At 40.7% G+C, this 18,394-nt stretch overlaps 1 protein-coding gene across 3 annotated transcripts in view; it reads left to right on the top strand.

Moving 5' to 3' along the window:
• The window catches only part of PLEKHA1 (pleckstrin homology domain containing A1), a 95,058-nt gene that overhangs the window by 52,249 nt on the left and 24,415 nt on the right, over positions 1-18,394 (top strand). For all 3 annotated transcript variants that reach the window (XM_032776689.2, XM_032776691.2, XM_032776690.2), the window contains exons 6-7: positions 13,792-13,923; positions 14,940-15,083. In XM_032776689.2, the coding sequence (XP_032632580.1) occupies positions 13,792-13,923; positions 14,940-15,083 (276 nt within the window). The remainder of the gene's footprint in view (positions 1-13,791; positions 13,924-14,939; positions 15,084-18,394) is intronic.

Below are 18,394 nucleotides of genomic sequence, written 5' to 3'. Positions count from 1 at the left end.
TCTGAATTTTCCCTTACCTGGATGATTGGCTAGTATGCAGTGCCTCAAGAGTCCATGTGCAGTACAACATCCTCATTGAGACAGCTGTTCAATCATCTTGCCCTGAAACTGAATTTGGACAAGTAATATGCGGTGTCCGCTGCAACTTTGACATTTGTTGGGGCAGAGTTTAATGCTACAACTGTGGTGACCAGGTTTGAAACTGCTCTCTCTCTGGTTGAAACCCTAAAGTCCAACCCACTCACATCAGAACATTCCTGCCGAGAGTTTCTTGGGCATGTGGCATTGTGCACTTAAGTGACTGCATGCCAGACTTCACCTCATCATCATGCAGATTTACTTACCCCACAAATGCTTCAGATCCTGGAGTAGTTGTTGAAGACATGGAACATTTGCAAGGGTATTCCTTTTTACCCTCTGAGCCAGCCATAACTCTAGTAATGGGTGCATCAGTGAGTGGTTAGGACACTTATCTTGGCATGCTGAATGCACAAGCTTGTGGTCATCTCAAGAAGTCTCTCTAAACATACATGTGCTGGCACTGTGAGCCAGTGTTCAAGACCTTTATGCCCACCATCAAGAATTGGGTAGTGCAAGTGGTTATATATAACTCCAGTGCCACGTGTCCTCTCAACAGACCCGAGGTGCCAGATCTACTCAGTTGTGTCAGGAGGCAATCTGTTTATGGAACTTATGCATCAGAAATGGAGTGACACAGAAAGCTTTCTATATCCTGGAAGTGAAAAACAGCATTGTGAAGTGAAAAATGCAGGGTTTTTGTTGACCATCATGAGTGGTCTGTCAGAAAGGACATCCTTCTCCAGATCTTCCAGCAGCAGGGGATATCTGATTATAGATTTATTTACCACCAACCTGAACAACAAGTGCAGAAGGTTTTGCTCCAGGGCTGGCCTTGCTCCTGGTTCCATGACAGATGCTTTTCTTTTTCATGTCTGGTCAGCTGCTAATATATATTCTGTCCAATTCCTCTAATCTCGGGGTAGTGAGAAAACTGAAAAGAGAGAAGGCAATCTTGATCCTAGTAGCTAAGCCATTGCTGAGTCAGTGCTGGTTCACAGTCCTGCGTTAACTTTCCATTAGGCCACTAATTAATTTCTTCTGCTAAATGGCTTAGTCTGAGAATCAAGGTCAGTCTCTACCCCCCAACCTTCAATCTCTCCACCTCATTGCATGGATGATTTCTGGCTAAATGCTAGTGGGAAAACCGTGTGTCCAAAGATGTCTAAGCTTTCTGCTATTTATCAGAAGAGGATTCTAGAACTATCTTATGTAGCAAAGTGGAAGAGATTTTCTGTCACCTGTCACCACATTGCATGGACATCATTACACCTACACTGGATTACTTGATACAACTGAAATAGTCAGGCCTTTCAGTCAGTTCCATGAGGGTTCACCTGGTTTGCATTTCTGCAGTTCACATGCCAGTACAGGTGTTCTCAGAGTTCTCTTCCCCCCCCCCCCCCCCCCTCCTGGGCTTCCAGATTTTTGAAAGGTCTAATCAATGGCTACCCTAAGGGTAATGTGCCTCTCAGACCACATCCAAAGTTCATGCCAAAGTTCTTTACCTGAATTGAATCAATCTATTCAGTTTCTAGTATTTTTTTCCTAAACCTCATGTGACACTGAGCCAGTGAGGGTTAAGCAACCAGCAGGGTAAATGACCCAAAATCAGCCTTTAAGGACATACTAGAAAAGTATTTAAATGGTAAACAGGACCATTCCTTGTAGGTAGTTAGCAAAGCCGTGCTAAATGAGTAGTGTTCTTTAAATGCAAGACTGTATTGTCAGAGAATCAGAAGTAGATACTAAGTGTATTTGTCTGTTTACCTATATTTTGTTAGAAGCTTAACAGTGTAATATAATTAACTTTGGTTCCTGCCTGTAATGTTTCATTACTATATCATATGCAGAGTTTAAAAAAAAAAAGTTAACATTTAAATGAAACTTGTGGTATAATATCATTGTCGTCATTTGTATTTGAAGTTTGTAGTATACTACTTATGAATGGTTACTATTTGAATAATTAATTGCCCTATGCTAATGAAGGCAATTAGTTACCAATGTGTACCTAAGAAGTAGTTTTACTTCAGAGTAACAATGTATATTACCTGTTCTTCATCCAAGAAATGCCTGCTGTGATCACTTGCTTCTAAAATGTTTATCAGCTGAGCTTCAGCTATAAAAACTTTGAGACCTGATCCTTAACTATCTCAGATGTGCTTAAACTTTGTCAGAGGAAGTTCAAGTTGCAAGACTGAGGACTCCATGTCTATTCTGTATTATCCCTGCAAATTCTCATGGAAGAATTTGAACAAACTCTATACGTGGACTGCCTATATATAATCTATTTAGCTGATTCTGGAAGGACTTGTACAAAGCAGCAGCCTCACCATCTCTGCTGTGAAACTGACCCAAGAACTTGATTCATATCTATATGTATAATCTTTTAAACATAGTAATGTTCTTATTTTTTTAAAAATCTTCGATTAGCTAATAAGAATTGGCTATAACTGTGTATTTGGGTAAGATCTGAAATACTCATTGACCTGGTGAGTAATGTATCCGATCTCTTGGGATTGATCGAACTTTTACATAAGGTTTTAAGTAACCCTCCTTTTATGGACTTGACTGTCTGTCTGGATGGGAGACACAGACTGGATTGCTTCAAGGGAAATATATTTTAGCTTCTGGGTAACCAGTAAGAGTACAGAAACTGTTTTGTTACTGGTTTGGTGAATCTGATTAGAAGAATAGATAACCAGTTTGGGGGCTCATTGCCCTATTCTTTGCAGTTTGCCCTGATTGAGCATTCTCAATATAGCTCCTCCAGCGACACTTCACTCCGGTCACACTTCATTCTCTCAAAGTAGAGGAAACGCTTTATACTTCAGATGTTTGCCATTCTACCTCAATACCACTACGGTGTTCAGAATCTCTCTAGTAAGCCTTATATAACCTATGCCAAAAGGGTCAAATGTCAGTCAGTGTTAACACAGTGTATATCACTGTGGATCTCTGACAGTCTCAAGCTTTGCTATGATCTTCTGCACGAGAGTAGCAGCTGATTCCACCAGGTCCAATTCCACTTTATCAGCCTTTCTGAGCAACATTCCCATAATGGACATTGGTGTAGTGGTGACATGGTTGGCTATACATTCCTTTTCCTGACATTATGCCATCACTCAAGCCTCTGGTGATGATGCCAGATTGGCAAGTCCATGTTGCAGTCTCTTTTCAGATTATCTGAAGTCCCAGCACCTGTAAGAGAAGTGCTACAGAGTCCCCTAAGGTGGAATGTATATGTGCACAATCACTTGAAGAAAAAAATGGTTAGTTACCTACAGTCACTGTTCTTAGAGATGTGTTGCTCACATATGCGTTCTAGGATCCTCCCTGCTACTTCGGTTAATATTGGCATAAGCTGTGAGAAGGAATGGAGAGGGAGGCAGTAGATATGCCCCTTTTATACTCTTGGTTGGGCATGAGGAGAGCAGGGATGTGTGTGCCACCTAGTGGTACTTCTGGCAAAAGTCTGATTCAAGTGCATTGCTGCCCATGCATCAAAAGAGGAATTTATATGTATGTGCACAACACATACTGATTTTATCAGATTAGTGTATTGGTCTATTGCTGATGTATTTGTGTGTATAATGTACTGTGGAAAAGATTAGTACGACACTTCGTTGTGGTGTTATTTTATAAATTATTTTGCAAATGTTTGATTTCTTCCTGTGTATGTACTCAATAAAATTATTCTGAGGATGGCATTCTTTAATACAAAAAATATACATTTTAAAAGCCCAAATTTCAATAATTTTTAGCGATCCAAGTCTTGTAGTGCTGATATCTGCTACCTTTATTGGTTATGTTGTGTAGGATTTGTATAACTGCTACTGGGTCTAATTTTCTTGTGTGTACTGTAGATAAGCTAATTTTGGAAGAATTGGGAAATACCATTTTTTCCCAAATATATAATTCCTCTACTTTTGTCAGTCTGCAAATTAGTAGAATACATACCAAATTGGTAAACAAGGTATCACTCATGCACTTGTAGATTGGCTAGTGTTTAGAACTAGTATCAGAGGGGTAGCCGTGTTAGTCTGGATCTGTAAAAGCAGCAAAGAATCCTGTGGCACCTTATAGACTAACAGACGTTTTGAAGCATGACGAAGTGGGTAGTCACCCACGGAAGCTCATGCTCCAAAACATCTGTTAGTCTATAAGGTGCCACAGGATTCTTTGCTTGTTTAGAACTAGATACTTTCTTTGAAAATACTCTGCTTTGAAAGACTCCTTAGGAGAAATCAAGCTTCAGAACCGCAGGGCATGGCAGAAGTTTGTCACTTTTATCATACAAGATGCTTTGAGAATCAAGGAGCAAGCCTACTCAGAACATACACCTCCATATGCCTTCACAGCCTAGGACACCCAGAGGTCAGGGGTACAGCATCTGTGTGTAATAAATAAATAAATAAATAAAAAAAATCCTGAACCATGTAGCAAAATGGCCCACCTGGGTAATATGTTGCATACAATAAGAGTATAAAAGAAATAAAGGCAGAATGTCTGTCTGTTTTCCTATCTGTCCAGGTAAATGGCTCTGGTTTTGTGTTCCTGGTATTAGTCTACTTCAAGGCCCTTCACAGCTAATCCCCATGCTATCTATTTTTTGATTGACTATTGAGAGGTTACTCCCACCTCTGATTGACTTACAATGCCAGCCTCATTAACCCACTGGTTAAATTTTCAAACAAACACTTTAGTGTCTTGTCCCATGTTGCACCTAATGGTTGGGAAGAGCTCCCTGTAAATATCCTCAAAGCCACTTAATTGTTATTCAAATCCCTCCTTAAAACTGCCCTTTGTCATGATGCCTACAAAAATCCTGGCAATGGTTAGAATGCTAGTTTGAGACAACTGTCGTGCTGACCAATATTGTCTCATTGTTTCCTTGTACTTCTCTGTTAGTCAGTCTGAATCCATCTGGTTTATTTATACTTAAATTGTAAGCTCTTTGGGGCAGGGATCATCTTTCTGTTTTGTGTTTGTATAGCACTATGAACTACAATGAAGTCCTAGCCCATGACTAGGGTTCCTGAGTGCTACAATAATACTTGGGGAATGCAGGCAAAAAGAGTTGATTGAGCTTTTTTAAGTCCTGCTAGATCAAACTCCTCTACATATTAGCTAATGGCAGACCTTTCTGACTTCATAAAAATATCTTGTATTTGGGAAAACCACTGATAACCCAGGATCTCATGGTTTAGGTCCAGAGGGTCACTTTCACTGAAAAAAGATTTCAGAGGCAGCTGAGAGGGCATGTAAATGGCAACTTTTTTCTTAGTGATCAAGTTGGTATGACTGGAAGACTTCTTACCAATAATTTCCTGTCTGCTAGCAGTGACTGCCGCAATTCTGAATGTCTGGGCTGCTCTCTTCTACTCTGCAGCTCATGGAGGCGGATCAGCATTTTGGTGCTGTGTGCTGTGGCCATGCCTTCTCTTTTCCCACTTGCCATCAGATGAGTTATTCTAAATCTATACATTTACATAACATTATTAACGAATACTCTGAATGTAATGAAATAACTATGTACATTAGACCAAGAAAGACACTCATGGTAATGATTTCATTTAATATCTGGCCTTTGGCTCACAAGCCACTTAGAATGGGTAGAAGTGTGGGAGCTGCTAGTAGAAAGGGAATTATTGGTAAGAAATTTTCTGTTCTGCAACCCTGTGTCTCCTAAAGTTCTGAATGTTTGGGAAGTAGTGAGCAGTGAATGGATGTAGGGAGGGTTAAGAAAAATTTGGTAGGGAAGAAAGTACCATCTCTTTTTCATAAGCTCGCTCTAAAGTGGGCATTGTTTCTGGGTTACTGCCTGCAGGAGGCAGGCAGACAGTTCACCGTAAATTGCTTAAAGAAGGTGCTAGCTGTAGACCAAGTTGCCACTTGGCAAATTTCCTCAGTGGGCGCACTTGCTTATTCAGTCCATTAGGTTGCTAGGGATCTTCTGGAGTGCGCCTTGAAACAGGAGCCTGTGATGCTTTGTAGAATTCCCTAATGCACAGTCTAATCCACTTAGCAATGGATGACTTGGACATTGTGTCCCTGGCATTTTTGGTGGAAGGAGACAGAGAGAGCATGATCTTATGGACTCTGTTTGCTTGAGAGAGACTTTCAACGCTCTTCCGACATCTAAGGTGTGCCGCGTCTTTTCAGTTGGATGTAGTGGTTTTGGATAGAACAAAGGAGAAAGCGTGGAAGGATAAATTAACTTTAGGGAAAAGGATTGTCATCCTGAGCGCTACCTTGTCGTTGTGGAACACTCAATAAGGCTCCTGTATAGATAAGGCTGCCAGCTCCTACACTTGTCTGGCGGACATGACCGCTATTAAGAAACAAGTCTTAATGGATTAGTAAAATGCCAGCATGGAAGTCAAAGGCTCAAAGGAATGGTTGTTGAGGCCCCCAATGCTTACTATAGGGCCTATTTTGGACAATGAGGCTTGGCCTCTGGTCTGGCTAACTGGATTGCTCAACGGAATCTGGCTACTTGAGGGTTATCTGCAAAAGAGTGCTATTAAGAGCAGACACCTGACATGCAATGGTACTGGAATGAAGACCCCTGTCTATGCCTTCTTGGAGAAAATCCAAAATATTTGGGCTTCCTGGATTTCTGGGATTTGCACTGTGCTCTTGGCAACTGTTGACTTTGGATCTGATGGAGAAGTACGCTTTCAGTATTGATGTTTTCCTCTAGGACAGCAATGTCTTAGTGACTCTGGAGGACAGACCCAGAACTTCTAGCATTTTGCTTTCAGTAGCCAGGTTGTTAGCTGATGCTGTTCCGGGTTTGGATGAAGAATGCAACATTCTTGGATGAGAAACTGTCCGATTTCCAGAGAAGCTTGAGTAGAGGCTCCAATTTCAGGTCTGTATGGTCTGCAAACCATTTCTTGTTGTGTTTTTTGGACCACCTTCAAGAGTAGTGGAAAGGGTGGCAATGCATATAGTAAGTCCTGTGGCCAACTGTGTGATAAGGCATCTGTCCCGATGGATCTGGGGTTGTCTTCCTGGTGAAGTATTTCAACTTCTCTGTGTCCGTATGATGCGCGGCTGCATGTCTGAAAGATGAGATTGAAAACCTTCTGATTCAGGCACCACTTAGAATTGTTGATCCTGCACTTGCTGAGCCAGTCTGCCTTTCAGTTCAGATCCTGGCCAAGCATAAGACCTGCTTGAAGTGGATATCCATCTTCCAGGATTGGAGCCATAGGTGGTGCCTGGCTATTGGGCTGGAATCCTTGGCTTAGGCTGAGAACTTCATTGCATCCATTGAGATGTCAGCTACAAATCCTGTTGCTAAGGAGACTTTCTTTAAGATTGAACCAAGGTTGAGGTGATCTGTGTCCTTGAGGACTGTGAGCTCGAGCCAAGAGAGAGATGCTATTGCAAAATGGATAGCTACCTGGGATGCATTGAGGGTGACAGAGGAGGCCTCAAAGACCCTTTCTGAGAGTGGCCTCCCTCTTTCTATCTGTGAAGTCCTTGGGGTAGCACTTGCCTTTTGAGGGAATTACCATATCCCTTGCAAGAGGTGCTACAGCAGCATCAACCAGTGGCATTTCAGCAATAGTCTTTCAGTTTTTGAATGATGTAGAGCCTGAGGGTTGCTCTTGTTAATGTGCTTGCCTTTTTCAGGCTTATTCCTTTAATCCTTAATAATTTCCTCAAAGGAGGGGTGAAAGGGTATTGCAGTCTTGAGAGGATTTTAAGGAAGAATTTACTCTAAGACAACTCTTGTTCAGGTTGAATTTGAATTGTGCAGGCAACCTTACTGCACGTTGTCTGGAATTTCTCATGGAGGGAAAACCTCTGATGTATTCTTTGAATCCGATAACTTGCCTTCCTCAGTGGGAGGGAGAAGAGGAAGGGGAAGTCGGAACTTGTACCTTCTGGATTTTCTATTGGTTTTTCCCCTTATTGTCTACTTTTAGCTTTTTAAGGTATTTTTGGATGTGTTAGGTGTGTAGAAGTTCTGCTTTTGCTTTGAAGCATTTTAAAACTTGCCTTCCTTAGGTTCTGAAGCCCTCTCAAGGGATCTGTGTCTGGGTACTCCCCCTTTGGGAGCCATTCCCTCCCAAGAAGGTGGAGGGGACTCATCAGCCCTCTTGGGCAAATTAGGGGAAAAGGGTAGAAGCCCAGTTCTTTAAGATTGTGTCGAGGGGTAGGGTGGACAGATTTGTGACCCTGCAGGCCTCCCTCTTTGTTCTTCAGGGGTAACCTGGGACCCCTGAATTGACTTCTTGGGGTCCTCCTTGTTGTTGGAGCCTTTCCCTGCTCTGCAAATCAAGCATCACTTGGCTTTCACATCACTTGGCTTCTCCGCCATACCTGAATAGGGGCAGAGGAGCAGGCACGGAGATGCTGCAGCAGTGGTTCAGGTTGGGTTAAACCACCAAACTGTTAACTGTCCCAGGGAGGAGCAGTACGCTGAAAAGATGAATGCTCACTAAGGCCCAGGCTGAGAAGAAAAAAAAAATTAAAGAATGAATGAGGGCAGGAGCAATTGAAGAGCCTGCTGCTGCAGATGCAGAAAATCTGTTGACAAGAGGGAATAGAGGAGCAACGGTCAGAATGTGTGGTGCCAAAACACTGATCTGCCTCTGAGCTGCAGGCCAGGCATCCAGAATTGTAGGAGAAGTTGGGTTGCAGAATCAATTTTTTTTGTTAGATTAAAGCAGCAGTTCTCAAACTATGGGTTGGGACCCCAAAGTGTGTCGTGACCCTGTTTTAATGGGGTTGCCAGGGCTGGTGTTATACTTGCTGGGGTCTGGGGCTGAAGCCAAAAATCTGTGCCCCATCCAGGGCTGAGGCTAAAGCCTGAGGGCTTCAACTCTGGGTGGTGGGGCTCAGGTTACAGCCCCACCCGCCCAGGCCTGAAGCTCTCAAAATTGGGCTTCACCTCCCTCCCCCAGCAGAGTAGGTGGTTGACCTTTGTGTCCCTCCCCCCCGTCCCGCCCAGGGCGGAGGGGCTTGGGCTTCGGTGCCCCTTCCTGGGATCATGTAGTAATTTTTGTTGTCAGAAAGGGGTTGTGGTGCAATAAAGTTTGAGAAATCCTGGATTAAAGCATGGACTGTAATCAAGGCCCCTCATGCTCTGCTGCAGAATTTAGGTCAAACTTGTCACAACATGCTCGGGTGCTACAATGTTCTAATGTGACATACTGGTAACTTTGCAACAGCTTTTCAGTGTTTTTAAAAAATAGATTTTTAATAACTTCAGACAAAATAATACATTCTATACAGTAACCTCTGTTTTTATTTAAATATTTATGCTGTCTCTAGTTTCATTTTCTGATTCTAACGTGCCACAGATGTATGTTAATCTTAATAGATAACTGTATTATAGAGGCCCTGACAGTGGGAGAAGAGCTGGGGATTTTGGCAGTGGAATGGGGACAACTGGAGCTCTTAATATCTGAAGAAGTGTTGGAGGAATTGGGATAAAGGACACAGGCCATCTCTCTGAGCTGTTTAAGGTTGTGAAAGATCATGGAAGACAACATTGTTTTACTTCATATCTAGTTCATGTCTGAAAAGCTTTTTCTTCACAAGCATAAGTACATGATACATTTTTGAAAATGGAAGTTGAGGTTTTGGAGCATTGTTCAGTGACAAAGGATTGTGTGGAAAATTCTTTGGTTGCACATTGACAGAATGCATCCTGACTAGTGAAAGAGGGTGCAAGAGAGAGGAGCAGACATAGCATTTTATAGAAAGACCATGTGACTACAGGGCATAAAAACATACTGCTTGTACATATTTCGACTCTTACCTCCATTCTTGAGTTCTGCTCTTATGGTTTATAAGTAGTGCTCTACTAAATTCCAAGCCATGAAAAACGCATCACAGGCATAAAATCTGGTGTGTTGTGTGCTTTTACCCTATACTGTACCAATTTCATGGGGGAGACCAGAGTTTCTCAAATTGGGAGTCCTGACCCAAAAAGGGAGTTGCAGGTGGGGGGTCACAAAGTTATTTTACAGGGAATCGTGGTATTGCCACCCTTATTTCTGCACTGCTGCCTTCAGAGCTGGGCGGCCAGAGTGCCGGCTGCTGACGAGGGCCCCGTTCTGCAGGCAGCCGCACAGAAGTAAGGGTGGTAATACCATACCATGCCATCCTTACTTCTGCACTGCTACTGGCAGCGGACTGCCTTCAGAGCGGGGATCCTGGCCAACAGCTGCTGCTCTCTGGCCGTTGAGCTCTGAAGGCAGCGCTACCACTTGCAGCAGTGTAGTAGTAAGGGTAGCAGTACCACAATGCCCCCTACAATAACCTTGTGACCCTCCCACAACTCCTTTTTGGGTCAGGACCTCTACAGTTACAACACCATGAAATTTCAGATTTAAATAGTTGAAATCATGAAATTTACTATTTTAAAATCCTTTGACTGTGAAATTGACCAAAATGGACCGTGAATTTGGTAGGGCCTTATTTATGAGCAATGAAAGAGTTGAATATATGGGGACAAATTTTTGTAGTATCCAGTTTTGACTGCGTGCAGTGTGTGATGAAGTGCTATAGAGGAACTAGTTGCAACTTCTTGATTGTGAGGCCAATTCCAGGATGGCTGTAAACTACTCTGACCAGCTATAGCCCTGGAGGGCTATTACACCAATCATGAAACCTAGACTGCGGTAACTTTGAGGGCCTTATTCTTGACATATGTCCCCTTTGTTGGGAGCTGCAGGAGTTGGTGGTACAAGAACAGGCTATTCTGAGTATTCCCAATCTAAAAGATCCATAGGCATTACAAACCCATGCACCGCCAGAGTGGAACAAAGGAACTGGATCTGACCCACAAATCTAGCCCACAATTTCCTCCTATATATTTAAGGATATTTCCATTGAAATGTTTTTCTTCTATGAAAAATATTTCTGTCTTCTTTATGGCATCTCTAAATCGACCACGCATTGCCATGTTGTCCTAAAATTGCCAACTACAAAATCTGGAACTAGTACCAAAGAGGAATCGTCAAAGAGAATTTTTTCCTCATAGGAGGGCTAAGATGACACAGGCTGGATACAAGATTGAAGAAAATAATGTACATTCTTGTTGTGCAGTTGTTGAGCCCCCCATTACTTGAACAAAGTTGAAATTAACTTTCACCTTTATTATTATTGTTGTAAATTACATTGAGAACGTCATGAAATTCTGTTAAAATCTTGAAAATATGAACCTTCACTGAACTGAGTTCGTAAATGACTTGATTAATTAGATTCCAATCTATTAAGATTTGTAGAAGGCTTGACTGATTTTTAGCAACTAGATTGATACAAAGATTATACTTCAACTTCAATCTGTAGCATAGTCAATGAATAAATCCTTCAGACTCCTCAGATTATTGCACTTTACTGTGCCTCAGGTAATGCTAAGAAACGTCAATCTAGAATGACATAGGGTGCATTGCCTTTCTTCTTTTTTGTGTGTATCTTGGTGTGCTCTTGGAGCGCAGCTATCAAAAGAATTAAGCATATTCCTAATTAGTACTGTTTATCCAGTGAATAATTCAGCTGTACTTTCTGCAAGCAAACTGCCCTAGGTAACAGTTTGCTGTCACGACTCTTGGAAACTTCAACACCCACTTTTCAATAGATTATTTCCAGTACCTAAACATCAAAGCCACTCAGTAGTAGTAGTCTTTTCCCCATTGCATTTGTGTTTATAAGTAAAAGCTGTTATAACGGAGATTTTGATTAGATTAGATTTAAAAATTGTAAGGTTCATAAAGCAAAATACCTTCTCTTCTGAAGAGCAAGAAAGAAGTTGCTCCCTTGATTATACTCCAGACCAAGACAGACAATATTGAAACTATTAGATCAGCCAGACATCTGATATTTTTGAACTGCTCTGCCTTTCCTAAATAGGACCTTCTTGACTCTTGTTTTGGGGTTTTGATTTGTTTGAAAGCAGGCTAATCCAAGTCATAAAGATGTTACCTTTTGAAATAAGATGTATTTGTATTGCTTCCAAGGATAGAGAACCATTCAGTTTTCAGATTTGGCATAAATTCGAGAACAGACAGAATCAAGCTCCTGAAGAGCCTGCACCTTTTAGCTCAGCTTTAGCAGACTGACCTATTCAAAAGCATTCAAATATTAAAAACCTTTAAATACTTGGTCTTGATATGAGACTTTGCAAGAGGGCTTATTGTCAGGTGCTTGTGGGAAACAATTCAGATGCAGAGGCACCATCATGACTGGAGCTTCTACTGAGCCACAAGGAGCACAGTCAAACAAGGTGAAGAAGAAAAGGAATAGCTGCTTCTCCCGATTATCAAATAAATAAATGTTTATTTTGCAGCCATTAATGACTTGATTTTCTGTGAAGTAACACAGCTATCAAGATTTTTTGGGCCTGAGGGCTGGAGCAGATGGTTTAGAACTTTTTGATTCCAACAAACTGGGATAAACATAACCATATTTGAAAATGGCTAAGGTGGAACATTAACTGCTTTTACTTCAGGTATTTCTCAAAGGTACTACCTGAACATTGTTTCACCAGATAACTCTGTTTTGCAAAGGCTGGATGTCAGTTTCAGACACCTTTTAGAGATTGTTCCTAAAAGTTAGTTCCCTCAGCACTTCCTGTTTATGTTTTGGAAAGTATTAGATCTCCTATTTTCTTTCTTTGGTGCTCCTGTGATACAGTGATCTACTCCATCAGTACTCGGAGCAGATGAAGAGGTAAGTGGTATTACTCAGCATAGTCCCATTTGCCTTTTGTGTAGCTCCTATAGCACACCTCACCCTTTATCGCCCTCCCTTGATGAAATAGTGCCAATTTTTGCTTGAGGGTGAGCTAATGTCCAGAGATTTCTTATAGTAGTGTATCAAGTTGAGTAACTTGCATAAGCTGCATACAGTTCTTAATGTGTCTTAAGTTGCAGTGAAATACTAATCTTTGGATCCTGTTGTCAAACTCGTCTTGCAATTTGTACACCCCTCTGCCCAAAGTTCCAAGTTAATGATTATTAAGCACTGCATTCTTTAGCCCTGAAGATTTTGCATTGAAGTACAAATCTGTATCTTGTCATTCTATAAAGCAGTTTGAACAGTATGGATAACTTTTTTTCACCTTGCTCCAGATATTAAACTTAAAGCAAAGTTTCAGTTAAGTTCATATTGTTTCATAGTAATTTAAATATCTTCATGCTAAGCATTACATTTTGGGTGAGAATGCTGCATCAAGCAGCAAAGACATTTGTCAAACATCGACACTATTATGAATAGTAACTCTGCATTACAGTAGTACCTAGTGACCAACTAGGTTTGTGGTCCCATTGTATTAAGCATTGTTCAGACATGTAGTAAGAATCCTAGCCCCAAAGAGCTAAATGTCAAAGTGGGAGAAACTGTTTCTATTTTACAGATGAGAAATTGTGGCACAGAGAAACTGACTTGCTGAAGATTAGGCAGAGGGTTTGTGGCAGAGCTGGAAAGTGAACTCTGATCTCCTGGGTCACAGTCAAGTGTCTTAATCACAGATCAGTTTTCTTCTGATGTCTAACACAAATCTGTTGCAAACAGTTACCTATTGAGATTTCTTTAGAATTAAAAACTAGCTGTAGAAATCCTTCTGGAGACTGAATGTGAGTGCTTGAATAATAGCTGAGGCTTTTTAGCATGGGGACTACCAGCTTTATTTTTAGTGTTAAGACAGGGAAAACATCAAATTATTCATCACGTCTAACTTTTCAGGTACCAAAGCAGTCTGATCTGCTGTGTCAACCTGATAACCCAAATCGCCAAGTTGAAAATCCGGGTGGAAAGAAACAAGTGTCTTACAGAACAGAAATTGTTGGTGGTGTTCCCATCATTACACCTACTCAGGTAATAGCTTCATAACAAGTAAGGAAATGTTATTAGTGGAAGAGTTGTGCTATGTGTCTGTCTTGTCAGGATACTGTGACATACATTTATTTTATCAATAATAAATTTGTCATCCCCATCCATTCTCATTCAGAAGACTCATACTCTCATAAACTTGCTTTTTAAATATTTACCTGATACGGTATCTAGGTGTCCATTCGACTGTTTTACTTTTCTGTGACTGTATGAAAGATTATACTTTTAAGTGTTGACTTTTTTTACTTCCAAGAATTAGACCCCCTATATGAGTTTGAATTTCTTGGCGTGAAATGAGTTTCTGGCATTGGCAATCTCAAAGTTCAAGTTAGTCGATCACTGAAGTTCACTGATATACTTGTTTTTGCATTTTGCAGTGGAGAAAGGAAAGATACTGATTGGCTCAGAAAGCCAAGATTTTTATAAATGATGTGCTAGAAACCTGATGTAAAATAAAAAGTTAGTAATGGTTGTATCTAAAAGTAGATACACAGTAATTCTACTGAGTTTGACACCCTATGTACTATTTTATCTTCTTGGGTCACATTGGGGGATTGGTTGTTCTGACGACTTGCATAACTGGCCCTAATCATAGTTTTGGAATTATCTAGACTGCTCTTCTCCTAAACAAAATCACTCCGTGGATTAACTTTTTTTTTAAAAGGAGTAAAGATTTTGTTTCTTAGGTCTTCAACATACTATTTTTAATTGCTTTATCTGTTTTAATATGTTTATAATCTGTTTTCAAACTGTGTACTTTTGAGCAGTCCCTGGAGTACTCCAGTAGGCCTTATGTAGATAATTGTCACACTGATATTACTGCTGTACTGCAGTGTCAAGTTTCTGGTGCTTCTAAACAAGTCAGAGATGGGGTTTAGTGGGCACAGGGTGGACCAAATACCAAATTTAGGGAACCGAATACACTTCCATTTTCTGTTCTTATATCACTGGGCTTTAGAGCAAATGCTGAACATCCTGAACCTTTCTCTCCTTCATTCTAGAGAGAAGAATTAAATGAATGTGGGGAAGGAGGTGACAGAAATTACTTGAAACGGTCACAAAGCCACCTTCCTTACTTCAGTGCTAAACCTCCCCCAGACAATGCTGTTATCAAAGCTGGCTATTGTGTTAAACAAGGCGCGGTGGTAAGTGATTTTGGGGAATAATGCATTCCTCTTCTGAAGAACAGAGGCCCAGAAGTTACTACAGTTACTTTCTGTATTATACTGAGATCAATTTGATACTGATTTTTGGTTTTTACCAAATAACACTAATGTTGTTAAAATATTAAGGGTAATTAGAATTTTATCAAATGGGTGATTCTTCAGTAGTAGTAGTATGCGTTTTATCTATGTATTGGTATTCTTTCAACTTTTGTGGGGTTTTTTGGTGCTTCCGTATGTTTTTGTATTAGGTTAAAATTTGAGACCTTTTGCAGAGGAATACATTAGGCTAAGTGTATAATTAAGGGATGCTCTTTGGCATGAGCATGTGCAGTTATCTTTTTGTAATGAAAAGTGTACGGAAGGTATTTGGACTGAAGCAGGAGTTTACTGTGTGCAGGATTTATAAAGTGTGAAGTGGTTAGGGAAAGTTTTTAGGCATTCTACGTGGTTTAGAGGAGAAATTGTGCAATTCCAAAAATGTGCAGGAGATTGGTGTCTAGCCAAACAGTTAGAGATTAAGGGATTTAGCATGTGCTCTATTCAAAGCTCTGCAAACTCACAACATTGAAGTCTGGGAGCATGAAACTTTTTTTTATCATCAGAAGCAGGAGGTCTGCCAAACAGGCAGTGGGGCCGCTAGATGGCCAAGCTGTTAAAGAACACTCAAGGAAGATAAGGCCATTGCAGAAAAAGTAAATGGGTTCTTTCTGTCAATCTTAACTGCAGAGGTTGTGGGGGAAATACTCATATTGGACCTATCCTTTATGGTTGATAGATCTGAAGTACTGTCCCATATTGATGTGTCAATAGAAGATGTTTTAGAACCAACTGATAAAGTAAGCATTGTCACCGGGAGCAGATAGTATTCACCCAAGAGTTCTAATGGAACTCAGATATGAAATTTCAGCTCTAACTGTGTAGTACAGTGGTCGGCAACCTTTCAGAAGTGGTGTGCCGAGTCTTCATTCATTCACTCTGATTTAAGGTTTCGCGTGCCAGTAATACATGTTAACGTTTTTAGAAGGTCAAGTCTATAATATAGAACTAAACTATTGTTGTATGTAAAGTAAATAAGGTTTTTAAAATGTTTAAGAAGCTTCATTTAAAATTCAATTTAAAATGCAGAGCCCCTCGGATGGGTGGCCAGGACCCAGGCAGTGTGAGTGCCCCTGCAAATCAGCTCGTGTGCCGCCTTTGGCACGCGTGCCGTAGGTTGCCTACCCCTGGTGTAGTATACAACCCATTTCAAAAACAAGTCTCTGTACCAGATGACTGGAAGGTAGCTAATGCTAACTTTTAAAAAGGACTCTAGAGGCAGTTCTAATGATTACAAGCTGTGAATGTAATGTGAGTTACAGGCAGATTGGTAGAAACTATAGCAAAGAACAAAATTATCGGACACATAGATAACTCTTCCCTAACAAATCATGTTTAACACAGCTTTTGTAAAGGGAAGCCATGCCTCACCAACCTATTAGAATTCTCTGAGGGTATGAACAGACGTGTGGACAAGGATGACCCAGTTTAAGTAGAGTACTTGGATTTTCAGAAAGTCTTGGACAAGGCCCCTCACCAAAGGCTCTCACAGATGCTAAGTTGTCATGGGGTAAGAAGGAAGGTCTCTCATGGATCAGTAACTAGTTAAAAGATAGGAAATGAAGGGTAGTAATAAAGGGTAGTAATTTTATGCATATTGCAAAAAATAATCGCAGCTACATGTATATAGTGATGGGTTCTAAATTAGCTGTTACCACTCAGGAAAGGGATCCTGGAGTTACCCTGGGTAGTTCTCAGAAAACTTCAGCTCAGTGTGCATCAGTGCTTTAAAAAGCTAACAGTGTTGGGGACTATTAGGAAGGGGATAAAAAATAAGATTCAGAGAAGGGCAACAAAGATGACCAAGGGCATAGAATGACTTTCATTCAAAGAGAGACTGAAAAGACTAGGGCTGTTCAACTTAGAAAAGAGATGACTAAGGGGGGATATGTTAGAGTTCTATAAAATATGAAAGATGTGGAAAAAGTGAATAGAGAAGTGTTATTGTCCCACAATACAAAAACTAGGGGTCACCCAATGAAAAGAATAGGCAATAGGTCTAATACAAACAAGAGGAACCTGTGGAACTCATTGCCATGGGGGAGGGTGTGATGGCCAAAAGTATAATTTGGTTCAAAAAGGAATTAGCTAAGTTCATGGAGGATAGGGCCATCAGTGCCTATTAAACAAGATGGTTATGGCTGTAACCCCATGTTCAGGGCAATCCTAAACCTCTGACTACCAGAAGCTGGGAGGAAAAGACAGGGCTGAATCACTCCAGCTACCCTATTCTGTACACTCCCTCTGAAACTCTGGTATTGGCCACTGTAGGAGACAGGAGATTGAACTAGATTGGACCATTGGTCTGACCCAATATGGCTGCTTCTATAAACTTGTTCCTCCTTTTTATTTCAGAAGGACACCAAAGAAATGCCACACAAGTTAAAATGATGCTTAAGTTGCATGGTTAGACTCCAATCAGAATGTCAGTTACAGATGTGTGAAAACTGTCTGCTCGTGTGTGTGTGTGGTGTGTGCATTATATTAGTATTTACATTATCTTGTTTCTCGAACATTATGTACAAAACTGATTTTCTAACTGAGATGTGTAAACATCTTGAATTCTGACATAAAGCAGAAATACATTAGACTGATGTAATATGAAAAGTATTCAGTGAACTATGTACAACACAGTCCATATTAGGTGTGCAACTTACAATAACAGTGGAAATTTGCTGACTTATAGGCTGCATAAATGCATGGCTAAATTGCCTTTGTAGTACATGAGTACTGGCAAAATTATTAAAATATGAGGTGATACTGTTTAAGCAGTCTAAGTAAAAAAAAAAAAAAAATATTAAGTCAATATCACATTATTAGCGGAAGAGTGTGTTTTGTTCAATATCTTCATCAATGATCTGGAGAATGGCGTGGCCTGCACTCTCAGCAAGTTTGCAGATGACACTAAACTTGGAGGCGTGGTAGATACAACCTGGAAAGGGTAAGGGATAGGATGCAGAGGGACCTAGACAAATTAGAGGACTGGGCAAAAGAACCTGATGAGTTCAACAAGGACAAGTGCAGTCCTGCACTTTGGACGGAAGAATCCATCATTGTTAAGACTAGGGACCGAATAGCTAGGAAGCAAGTTCTGCAGAAAAGGACCTAGGGGTTACAGTGGATGAGAAGCTGATATGAGTCAACAGTGTGTCCTTTGCCAAGAAAAGGCTAACAGCAATTTGGGCTGTATAATA

The sequence above is a fragment of the Chelonoidis abingdonii genome, chromosome 15, assembly GCF_003597395.2.
Source record: "Chelonoidis abingdonii isolate Lonesome George chromosome 15, CheloAbing_2.0, whole genome shotgun sequence".
Lineage (NCBI taxonomy): Eukaryota > Metazoa > Chordata > Testudines > Testudinidae > Chelonoidis > Chelonoidis abingdonii.
The sequence above is the reverse complement of the archived record's forward strand: the minus strand, read 5'-3'. Positions and strand labels throughout refer to the sequence as shown.